Source organism: Sciurus vulgaris (assembly GCF_902686455.1).
Source record: "Sciurus vulgaris genome assembly, chromosome: 17".
In the NCBI taxonomy this organism is placed as follows: Eukaryota; Metazoa; Chordata; class Mammalia; order Rodentia; family Sciuridae; genus Sciurus; species Sciurus vulgaris.
Window position 1 is genome coordinate 50,226,974 of NC_136478.1, and position 11,974 is coordinate 50,238,947.

Consider the following 11,974-nt stretch of genomic DNA (forward strand, 5'->3'; position numbering starts at 1 on the left):
TGTCGTAAGCAGGCGGACGTGGTTGTTGTGATGGAGAGCAGGATGGGGTTGGCAGCCTGACCCCCGACACTGTGGGCAGAGCAGAAATCTCCCAGAGGGAGGACACGGGGCGGCGAGAAGGGCACCTTCGAATCTGCACAAGCAGAGAAACCAGGACGCGGGAGCCCGGGGGGTCAGATGCCCCGACAGGAAGTCCTTTGCCCTCGTCCAGATCCCTGACCTGAGTCTGTTCCTGTGCTGGTCTGAAGGAGGGACGGGCCCCTAGGAGGAGGGCCCTGCAGTGTCCCAGCAGTGTGTCCAGTGGCGGTTCCTCAGCCCTTCTCCAAAGGGACCTGGGACCAGGGCGCTGCAGCTGCTGCTGGCTCCTGAGCCCACAGTTCACTTCTCTTCTTGTTTCTTACTATTATTACCATGGTGACGGTGACGATGGTGATGGTGACGATGGTGATGGTGACGATGGTGATGATGGTGATGGTGACGATGGTGATGATGGTGATGGTGATGATAGTGATGATGACGATGGTGATGGTGATGATGGTGATGGTGACGATGGTGATGGTGACGATGGTGATGATGGTGATGGTGATGATAGTGATGATGACGATGGTGATGGTGATGATGGTGATGGTGACGATGGTGATGGTGACGATGGTGATGATGGTGATGGTGATGATGGTGACGGTGACGATGGTGATGGTGACGATGGTGATGGTGACGATGGTGATGATGGTGACGACGATGATGATTTTACTGGGGTTGAAGCCGGGCTCTTGCCCCTGAGCTCGCCGGGAGCCCTCTTTAAGCTCTGACCCAGGTCCCCCTACGCGGCTGGAGAACCTGCCACTGGCCGTCCTCCTGCCTCTGCCTCTGGGCAGCTGGCTGCAGGTGAGACCTCTGTCCTCCCACCCTCAGACGGGAAGGAGCTTCTTTGTATTTAAAATCTGAAGTACACGTGGGAGAACATTTGTGTTTTAAAAGATAAAGTCCCTTTTGACTTATTCTGTGTGTCACTCTTACCTCTGCTCTGGAGGGTCAGGAGTTTCCTGGGGTGGATCTTGTCCCCATAAGAGCTGGGGAAGCCCTAAGCGCAGTACCTGAGAATGTGACCTCCTTTGGGATTAGGGTCACTGCACGTGGCACGTGGTAAGATGGAGTCACTGGAGTGGGCCCTCCTCCATTAGGACTGGGGCTTTGATAGGAGAAAGAGGAAGAGAGACGAGGGGAGACCCCAGGGAGGGGAGGCCGAGGGACTTCGGAGGCGACATTGCGTGTGCCTCTGAGGAAGGCCCAGGATGGCCAGCAGACTCCAAGAGCTGGACACGGCCAGGGAGGCTTCTCCCCACAGGTGCCAGGAACAGCCCTGCCCATCCCTGCAGGTGTCACTTCAGCCTCCAGAGCCTTGAGACGGGGGTTCTGTTCTGAGCCCCTGGTCCGTGCTGCACGTCACCAAGGCCCACTGCGGTCAGCTTCTTCGCTGCTGCCACTAAAAGGACCCAACCAGAACAATCATAGAGGGGGACGCGTTTACTCGGGGCTCAGCGTTTGAGAGTCTCAAGCCGTAGACGGACGCTTCATGCCTCAGGGCTCCAGGTGAGGCAGATCGACGTGGCGGAAGAGGGTGGCAGAGGGAAGCAGCTCACGCGGTGACCAGGGAGCAGAGACCACTCTGCAGATACAACATATGTCCCCACGTCCCCGCCCCCAGCGCCCCACCTCCTCCAGCCACAGCCCACCTGCCTCCTGGTACCACTCAGTTGAGCGGGTCAGGATTAACTCACTGATTAGGTCAAGGATTCCACCCGGTCATTTCTCCTCCAAGCCTCCTGCATCGTCTCACCCGGGATCACGTCTGAACCATGACAGAGCCTAGGACACTAACTCATCTACGTGGCACAGACATGGTGGCTACTCTGCGTCTCTTCCAAGTTCCCGGCTCATGGGCAGCTTGAACTGGCCCGTGGTGGTGTGTTGACACCATGGACGTGGCTGGGCCAGGACATCGAGTCCTTGTGCACCAAAAGCCTGTTGGCAGACATGAACTACCAGCACCGCCAAGGAGTAGCAGGCCACAGACCTGCAGAGGATCATGGGACACGGGGTCTGGGTTAGCATGGATGCTGGGGACCCAGCGTGCCACCCTGACCCTTCTGGGGACACCTGGGGAAGGTATTTCCCAGAGTCCTGATCAGGTGGGACCCAGAGAACTGTCACAATGAGAGAAGATGAGGTAGAAACCTCTGTCCTGGTCGCTGCCCTCCCAGCCGTGACAGTGAAAACAGTCTTAGTGTTCCAGAAATAATGGCAGAAGTCAGTGCCTTCTTCCAAGTTTGAATGCGGCAGGACTCCTGGGCCATGTCACACCCCCATTCAATTCACTCCTTTGGCCCCTTCGAAACCCATATGGAGTTGGTAGATGACAGGGGACTCTGCAATGTCCAACCATTAGTGACCCAAATGCAGCTGCTGTGCTGGACCAGGAATCTTTGGGTCAGACGGCTGTGTGCCATTTGGCCAGTGAGCTGGTGAATGCTGTCACCGGTCCTTTTCTGAAGGGAGGTGGAGACGTGCACGTTGACACAGGATGTCCAGTGCCCAGGTGACTCTGGTCCGGGGTCTGTAAGCCACCGGACCCTCGGTAACATCGGCTGAATGGAGGATGATGCTGCCCTTCCCCAGAGCACCCCAGGGGGCCACTCTTCCATGTCAACTGGAAGGCTCCTTAGAGAAAAAGGGAGGAAGTGACAAGGACATTGGAAGAATGATGCTCCTGAGAGTAAATAACCCTCAGAAGTTCAGGTGCTGGTCCCGTAAGTGAACTGTTTAGGAATCCAGAGGTCTGGCCTATGCCGACCCCCTCCAGATAGAGTCATTGTGATTCATACCTCCTGTCATGGGAGAAGCCACAGGGTGGTTAGTTGCCTCATGAAGGTGGCATGTTGCTCAAGTGTGATTCCCCAGTCATTAAACGTGGAGAGCTGTCAATGCTGAGTAGGTCCAGGACAGGAAGCCCCGGGCACAGGCCAGGCTGATGGCCCAACAGACCCTTCAACTAGGGGTGTGTGTGGCCAGATATGACCCTGTGGAGTTCACATAAAACCAGTGGGTGAGAATACCCCCCCCCCCCCCATGTCCGGGTTCTGCAGCAAGGTCAAGGCATCTACAGAAAAGCACAGAGTGTTCCCAAAGCAGGGTCCAGCCCGAGACTGGGTCACAAAGGAGAGAGAGTGCAGGACCATAATACAGGAAGTGACCCACCACAAGTGTCAGGCCACCAAATCAGGAAATCAGATACACTAGACAGCAGTGGTTGTAAAATAGAAGTGAAGTGTGCAGGATCTGGCACAGGCAGGGCCAGGGGACAGGGAAGCTTCCGGAACAGGGGGTCCTGCTTCCATGACATGCACCAATGTGAAATCTGTACCTGTTCTGCTCACACCTGTGGTCCCAAGACAAGGATCCTTCAGGACCAACTGATGAAGCGCAAAAGCAACAAAGCACGTTCTCAGATGGGTTAGCTCCTTACATCAGTTAAGAAGAAATTGGGCTCGTCTTTATAGTTGGATTCCAGGGGAGTCCTGAAACACAATGGTGGGAGGAAAGATTCCCGAGGGGCAGAGCTCCAGGTAGCAAAGGAAATAGTCCACGTGAGAAAAGAGAAGTAGCCAGAGATGACTGGATTTGAACTTTAGAGCTGTGGTAAATGCGTTGGCACTCAGTCAGCAAGTGCCGTGAAAGATGAGGTGATCGTGGGTGAGGGCATATGGGATGAAGGTATATGGATTGGCTTAGGAGAGTGTTGTAGCTCTCTGTTGCTGTAACAAAATGCCTTAGGTAAGTGCTTTATAAACAAAAGAGGTTCATTTCACTTACAGTTTTAGAGACCGAAAGTTCACGATGGAGCTGCCCCTTCCTTTTGGCCTCTGGTGAGGACTCTGCCATATATCACAACATAGGGAAGACATGGAAAGGGATCCAGCAGTACTCAGGAGGGGGTGCACAGGTAGAGGTACCTCACATTATCACCACCAAATCTCTCAAAAGTAAACTCTCTCTGCAAAACCAAAATTAATCCTTTTGGAGGGCAGTGGACCCAATATGCTAACCACCTGCCACCAGGCCACATCTCTTAAGGGCTCCACCATCTCTCCCCCTGCCACAGCGTGGACCAAGCATCCAGCACCATTGTCTTTGGGGGATCCACTCAGTTCACAACAGGGAGGGAGCACACAGTGTGATCGTCCTTCCTCTTCATGTGCTGGTTCCCAGAGAATCCACCCCACACAGCACTCATCTTCCAGGGAGAAGTAATGGCTGGGCCAGCTGCTGACACCTCCGCCTGTCATCAGCTACTGCTCAGTACAGCAGGCACGAGACCCAGGCAGCTGTGGGGCTGGATGCAGGCCAGTGTGGACCCAGGGCCTGAGCTCCCTGTCACCAGGTGCTCCTCCTGCTGAGGGGGCGCCTGCCGGGCAGAGGCTCTGCTGCTAAGAAGACCACCCAGCACCAGGGTGCAAGCTGGCCCCTCAGGAGCCCTTCTGCCATAGAAGGGGCAGGGGTGCATCTGGCCTGGCGTGACCCGGCCATGGCTTTGCCTGTCCTGACCTCAGGCGCTGGCCAGGCATGGCCATCAAGGCATCAGAGAAAGCTGACAAGCAGGAAGTGTGCAGAACATGAGCAGGGGTTGAGAGTCACGCCTTAGCACAGGAACCAGAGCCCAGCACGTGGGCCGGGGCCTCAGCTCCATCACGAGGCCCTGCACAGAAGCCTGTGCCCCTCGGGCACTGAAGAGACGTCTTAGAGACACAGCTTGGGTGACAACTTTGCACTGAGCCTCTGCAAGAACGGAACACCTTGTAGTCTGGATTTAGGTAGAGCACCCCAAGTCTACCAGGGGTTCAGAGGTTGGAAACAGTCCAACTCTGGTGTCTGGAGGTGGGGTCACCGGGAAGGGACTCTGAAGAGATAAGGACAGGAGGTGACTGTATCTTCCTCTTTGGAAGAGGAAGAGAGACCAGACAGACTCACAGGTACAAGCAAGATCCCACCTTGTGCTGACTCAGGGCTCGGCCAACAAGAAAGCCGCCACCAGAATGGAACTTGTGCATTTTGAGAGCAGTAAGTAAATGTATTTTGCTGATAAACGTCGCCTGGTCTCAGGTATTTCATTATGATAGTGAAGGACTCAGCAAGACACTGACGAGGCCTCAGCTCTTAGACCAAGCCTCGGTCTTGGTGCTCAGTCCCCAGAATGGACAAAAATGAGCCTGGGATCCAAGGGAAAATACCAAGTGGCTTGCTATTCGCGAGGTCACTGGCCACCTTGGAAACTCCGGCAAATGAGACTCTGCTGATGGAGAAGCCAACTTCCCAGAGAAGTAGATTTCTATCCAGAATGTGACTAGTGTCCACGGAACCCGCAGCACCAAAGCGAAGAAAGATGTGTCCAGTGCCAGGTCCTCTGTTGGGGACACTTTGGGCACAAGCTGACCACATTTAGTGAAAAGGTAAGCAAGAGGAGAGCTGCCACAACCCGGGAAGATCATGGTGACAAGGACCTCAGACCACCCAGGGGCAAGGGTCTGGGTCACCCACTGCTGGAGCCGCCTGGCCCTGCAGAAGGAGTGGAGGGCGAGGGGAAGCAGAATGCGTGGTGAGAAGGGGGCTGTGCCACCAGCCTCACACCTCCAGGAGCACAGGGCACACACACAACCACACACCGTCTGACGCATGGTCACGCACAAGTCGGGTAGGCTGCACGAGGCTCCCAGGAGCCCTCCCAGCCCAGCCCCCGAGCCTTGCTGATGTGCTTAAGGCCCATGGACCTTAGGGAGGGACACCTTAGGGACGGGTGGCCCCACACGACCACAGACATCACCACACACCGGAGAAGAGAGCCTTTGCCTGGTTGTTTATTTGCACAATGTATACAAAAGTAGAAAAATAAACACCTCACGGGGCCTGGGTGTGGGAGTCATAAATAAACACTCGCAGAGTGCGGGGACAATAAGTTAAGGCAGGTCCTTGGTGCACAGGTGACTCTCAGAAGCCACCAGAGCCCAGGAGGGGCGGGTCAGACGCACAGGTGTCCACTGGCGACACACCTCAGGTCCAGGGTCAGGAGGCGGAAGAGGTTGAACATGACAGAGATCTGGAGGCAGCCGGGCGTCTCCTGTGGGAGGAGACGGCTCAGTGGCTGCCTGGCTCAGGGCTCCCAGGTCCCCAGACCTCAGTCCTCCTCCCACCCACTCACCTTCTGTGGGGCCTGCTGGAGCCTCTGCAGCCAGTGGGACAGGCGGTGGCGGTGGCGGCCATGGGGCCTGGGGCCTGCTGTGGGCTGAGCCAGGGCCTGTGGGGAGGGAGGGGCGTGTGAAGCGGGGCCTGGCCCAAGGAAGTGCGGGTGTCACAGCCAGGACACAGCAGCCCAGGACCCCAGGACTCACACAGGCCTGCAGCTGGCAGTGGATGTGGCCCAGTGTGTGCAGGGGCTGGTCCAGGACGTCCCCCAGGGTCGAGTTGGCCATGGTGGCCAGGACTTGCAGTGTCAGGGCCAGCTCGGCCTGCAAGGCCACGGGGCGCTCCCACACCTGAGCAGGGACAGAGACAGTGAGCTCCCCCTGACAGAGCTGGAGGGGAGGGAGGGTGGGGAGAGGAGAAGGGGCAGGAAGAGGGCAGAGCCAGCGAGTTGGGGCAGGGCTGGGCGAGGGGGCAGCAGCACGGAGGGCAGAGGGGTCACAGGAGGCAGGGCAGGGGCCCGGGAGGCCAGGCTGGCCTGACTCTCCCAACCCACCTGCAGCTGCCTCAGGTCCCAGGGCCTGGGGAAGAGCGGGTGGCTGCACGTGTAGTCCTTCAGCAGGAGCGACTCTTCCTAGGGAGCAAGGGCCCAGGTTAGCCCACGCTGCAGGCTGCAGGCTGGGCCACTGCAGGGCCTTGAGGGTGGCTAACGGTGGGAACAGAGCAGGCTCACTCCCAGGGGCAAAGAGGGCTTCCCTCACTGGCAGCCACTGGAGTTAGCCCAGGGCAGCAAGAGCAGGAGCTAGCCCACAGCACACAGGGTGGAGGCTAGCCCCTGCAGGAAGGCTGGAGGGCCACTGCCAGGAGGGTGGCAGGGTCAGCCCCCAGGGGGCGAGGCTAGACCACAGGGAGGAAGGGAGACTCACGAAGGCATCCCTGGCTGTCTTGAAGGCCTGCAGCTCCCGGGGGGCTAGAGACTTGAACTGGGCCATGTCGCACACCCTGGCCTTCGGGAGCACACACGGGGGTCCGGGGACAGGAGCTGCCCGGGTCCTCCTCAGCACCGCAGCCGTCAGCATCAGAAGGAGCAGGCAGCCCCCAGCCAGGCCTGGACCAGGAGAGGGCAGGGTCAGGGCTGCAGGATGCGGGACCGAGGGGCCCGGCAGGGGCGTCAGGGGCCCTGCTGTGGGGCTCACCCAGCTTCATCCTCGGTCTGGCGTCTGGCAGCGGCGGGAACCCAAGGGTGCACCTGAGGCTTCAGCAGGGATGAGGGTCTCTGTGCGCGGCGGCGTCCCGGGTGCCTGGCCCAGCGGTGCAGAGAGAAGTGCCCCTGGGGTTCCATGGTGCGGCTTTTATCCCGACTCCACTCGGGCTGGCCCAGCTGATGTAGGAAAAGCGAAAACGCAGCGGGGCTGAGCTGCCGCCTGCGAGCCGCGCGGGGAAGCCCGGGGGCGGGGCCTGGGCCAGGTGAGTGGCTGAAGCGAAAGAGAAAGGGGCGGGCTCAGCCTGGCCACGTGCGGCCGCTGCCCCAGGAGCCTCAGCCCCGCAGCCGCAGGGCACAGGAAGGGGTTCCGGTGCCTCGCTGGGACGCATCCAAACTGGGGTGCACCCAGAGGTGAGGGCCAGCCTTGGGCAGGATGTGCCCGCAGGGGTGATGGCAGGCCCCCCAGGGAGGGGCTGCCCTCAGCTCTGGAGCTTCCCAGAGGGAGGTGGCCAGGGAGGGACCCAGGGCGGAGGCTGTGGGCAGGGAGGGTCAGGAAGGGAGGCTCCAGAGGGAAGGAGGCCAGAGGGCTCCGCCTTCCCCACCTGCAGGGATGCAGCTCTGGGAAGAAGTCGAAACTGTCCCTCCTGGGCACTGCACCAGGCAGGGGGACTGGCAAGGGGCACCTGCTCTGAGTTATGTCAAGGAACAGAAAATAAAAGTGGAGCGGGCCAGGCCCACAGGCGTCTGCATCAGGCAGGGACCTGGAGATGACCCTGAGCACAGAGCCAGAGGAAGTGAGGGAGGGAGCCGCTTGAGCCCGGGGGCCTTTAGGGCCAGCTGTGGGGCCAGCACGCAGGGAAGACAGAGCCACCCCCTCTGCTGAGCACTCTCATGCCCCATGCTGCTCTAGAAGCTTGATCCCAGCGTGGCACTGAACACCCACAGTAGCACCTAGGGAACTCTGTGGCTTGCCTCCTTTTTCAGGAAGAGGTAAACTGCATCATCTCAGAGAGGTTACCAGACCTGCCCAAGGTCACACAGCAAAGAAGCAGTGAGGGCAGGATTTTAACTGTTCCCTCTGACACTTGGAGGGTAAGCCCAGTCTCCCTTGTGCTGGACCTGGAGGTGTCGCCTGTGGGAGGGGATGGTCCTCTTTGACACTTGCCTCCAACCCCAAACCCTCGGTCCTTTATTCATAGTTCCAGGCAAAGGAAGCACAAAACTCTTTGAGCTCTGCTGCATGAGAGTGCTTGCAGACTGAGAGCAGCGTGTGCCCAAGTCACCTCCCTGGTCGGTTTCCAGCCCAGGAGCCTTGGTCCTGGCTGTGGGGGACACTGCACCAACTGTAGGCTCTGCACATTGTCCAAGATGGCAAGTTCCTAGGGCTCAGGCCCTTTTTGATGTGTGAGTGTGAGGGTTAGTGTGTCTGTGAGTGTATGTGTGAGTGTGAGTGTGAGCATGTGTGTGAGTAGGAGGTTTAGTGTGTGTGAGTGTGAACATGGTGAGGGGATGGAGCCAGGGCCTGGCATGCTGCGCGGTGCTCTAACGCTGCTGGACACGCCCCTCCGGTCCTCTGGGACAGTGAGTCCAGGCAGGACCTGCACAGGCTCTGGGGCCAAAGTACTCTAGGGACCAACCCTGGCTCTGAACTTCCCAGCCAGGTGGCCTTGGGCAGGAGGCTGCAGATGGCAGTGAAGAGCGCCAGTGCCCGTGTTTGGCCAAGGCGTCATAACCCGAGTGCGTGTGTACTTGTGTGGGCGCTCACTGGACAGAGATCACTTAGGAAGACCAAGTGGGTCTCGGCAAGGAGCCTCACAGACACCTCCCAGGTGTGGCTTCCTTTGCAAGAGAGGTGCAACACCCTCATTTTGTAGACGAGGACACGGAGTCTCCAGAGACGTCGTCCTTCTCCTAGATTCCATGGCAGGGTCGGAACTGACCCTGGTCACCTGATTCCCTGGGTCAGCCCTTCTTGCTGTCCAGCGCACGTCCATAGAATATACGGAAAAGAAACGATGCAAACGCAGCACTATTTAATAACTGTAATAAGTTAACAACAGGAAACAGAACAGCAAATACGGGATTTCACCTACACAAGGAACCCCTATGTAACAGCGTCCGGGGAACCACAGTCATTCAGGACAAGTGTGCCTTTCAGTCCCAAGTGCCTCCGGGAATGGGGGGCCCTTTGGCTGCGGATGGGAGAGTCATGGATTCACAGAATCTCAAGGCTGGCTTCCAGGGTTCCAATCAAGGGGCGCGACTCCCCGAAGAGGGTTGATTGCTGGCAAGCCCTGGGTCGGCGGGCAGCGAGGGTCTCTTGTTTGGCACCGGCCTCTGAGGAGCTCGGGAAGCTCACCCACGATAAAGCCCCGCACCCCGGGACCCGCGTGCTCTCTCTGGGAAGAGTGGGCGCGTGTTGCCCCTGGCCAGGTGGATCCAGGTGTGGCCGGGGGCGCCAGAGCGTCTGGAGCCTCAGTGTCCACGGGCCGCGAGACACGCCAGGTCCAGGGCCCGGCAGCCAATGCGCGGAGTTCGGGATCCTGGCGAAGCCCCGCGGCTCAGACGCAGGGCCCCGAGTGCGCCACCAGCCTGAGGTCCCGCGTGAGCAGGCGCAGCAGGTTGAAGATGACAGTGGCTTCGTGGCAGCGAGGCGAGTCCTGGAACCCGCAAGGAGGCGGAGGCCCGAGTCAGGGTTTTCTCTCGTCGCCCCCAGGCCCCGCCGCGTCGCTCCACCCCCGCTGTCCCCTGGCTCCAAGCCCTGCTCCGCCTGCCGCACTCACAGCTCTCCGCGTTTTGTGACGCCTCCGCGGTGGCCGGGTCGACCTCCTCGAGGAGCCTGGCCGGACCAGCTCGAGCTGGAGGGGGACGCGGGGTCAACGCGGAAGCCGCGGCCCCAGCGCCCCTCCTGCCAGCCCGCGGCCCTTCCCGCGGCAGCCCAGGCCCGATGGGGTGCGCGCCCAGAGGACGAGGATCGGGACAGGTGTCTCTGCAAAGCCGGCGGGGCAGGCAGGGATGAGCGGGCAGAGGGGCGCGGGCTGTCACTCACGCAGGTGGCCAGGTCGCGTCCCGCGGCGGCCAGCAGCTGCAGGGTCGGGCCGGTGCCAGGGAGCACCTCCGGGTGTCGCCGGCGGCTCAGCACCGCCTGCGCGTCCGCGATGCTGCGGGCCACGTGGCGCAGCCCAGCGCAGGACTGTGGAGAGCCGACGCGAGTTAGCGACGCCGCGCCGGGGAGCGCCTCCCTCCGCCCGCGCCCGGCCTCAGCCTCACCGAGGGCCGCGGAGGATCCCTCCGGGGGCGGAAGGAGCAGTTGCGGGGCCTCCAGCCTAGTGTCTCTTCCTCCTGGGGGACAAGGGACACGCGTCTGGTGAGGCCGGGCCTGCTCCCGGCGCACCTCCTCGGGGGGCCGGCGGTCAGACATTAGGGGACATGGCGAGGTCAGCCCCAGGACGGTCGTGCATACGTCCGCAGCTCAGCAGCTCTCAAATGCACCCGCGCTCCCCTGGCCTCGCCCGGCGACCCTGTGGGGTCCCGCGGGGGCGCTCTGCTCTGCTGGGCGCCAGCCTGGGCCCCTGCCTGAGGTCGCGGTACTGGGAGGTGTCCTGCTCAGAATTCTGGGCGCTGAGATGTGAGTCGTGTGCCCCTGGCGCTAGAACCCCAGGGCATTTCGGGACAGGGATGGGCGCATGTGGCAAGTTGGCGGGAACTTAGGGGTGGGAGGGTTGGGGTCCTCACTCACGTAGCGGTCCCTCAGTGCCTTGACCGCTGCCAGCGCCTTGGGGTCCAGTGAGCGGTAGTGCGAGAGCAGGCAGCGCCCGGGCACTGTCACGCTGGAGTCCGCCGCCACACCCAGCGTCCACAGGACTCCCAATCCCAAAGCCACCAGGGCTCCACTCTGAGGCCCCATCTCTGCTCCTGCAGGAGGTGAGGGCGTCAGGGAGACCAAAATCTTGAGCCCTCCAGGTCAGCCCCCTGCCTATATTACAGTCAGAGGGTCTCGCGCTCAGAGAGCATGCAGGGGACACATCGCGTGGATCCCCATGCCCTCCATCCGGTCAGCCTCTCTCCCCTCGCTCTTCGCCTGCGTGTACCTTCCGTGCCTTGGGTGGCTGCAGGACCTGGCGTCCCCCTTCTCTGTGGTGTGTCGAGTGGCGTCCACCTTCCGCAGTGGTGTCAGGCCGTCCATGGTGGCTTTTATGTTCGTGGAAGAGAGGCACTTCCCCGCCAGGCTTCCCCGTCCCAGGTAACCTTTTCCGAACGTCAGCGCTGGCCCCAGGCCGCTTAGGATCCCCGCCGCCCTCGGAGGACTTTACCCTACAATGGTCTTGTGCCAGAGATGACTGGAGCCCAACTGTGGCCTTAGGCCAAATCACCAGGTCTCCTCTGGACATGTGTTTGTCTTTCTGTCTCTGTGCCTGGCTGTCCTCCTGCACTCTAGGAACCACTAAAAGCACACCTTTTACTTCGCCTGTATCCATAGCGGCTAGCATTCCTTCCTGCCAGGTCACTGTCCCTGGGGCTTGCCCTACAGGCTCCTGC

General features: G+C 60.2%; 2 protein-coding genes across 2 annotated transcripts; both read right to left on the reverse strand.

The window, feature by feature from the left end:
- Positions 1 to 6,059: 6,059 nt before the first annotated feature.
- Positions 6,060 to 7,437, reverse strand: LOC306648484 (interferon lambda-3-like; the record flags this gene model as incomplete). The annotated part of the gene is made up of 6 exons (XM_079118684.1): positions 6,060 to 6,169; positions 6,251 to 6,346; positions 6,441 to 6,584; positions 6,788 to 6,865; positions 7,158 to 7,339; positions 7,428 to 7,437. 6 exons carry the CDS (start codon positions 7,435 to 7,437, stop codon positions 6,071 to 6,073), a joined length of 609 nt encoding a protein of 202 aa, XP_078974810.1. The 3' UTR covers positions 6,060 to 6,070.
- A 2,559-nt stretch (positions 7,438 to 9,996) lies between these two features.
- On the reverse strand, positions 9,997 to 11,913 carry LOC306648485 (interferon lambda-4-like; the record flags this gene model as incomplete). The annotated part of the gene is made up of 6 exons (XM_079118685.1): positions 9,997 to 10,095; positions 10,219 to 10,293; positions 10,485 to 10,628; positions 10,706 to 10,777; positions 11,175 to 11,350; positions 11,892 to 11,913. 6 exons carry the CDS (start codon positions 11,911 to 11,913, stop codon positions 9,997 to 9,999), a joined length of 588 nt encoding a protein of 195 aa, XP_078974811.1.
- Positions 11,914 to 11,974: the final 61 nt, after the last annotated feature.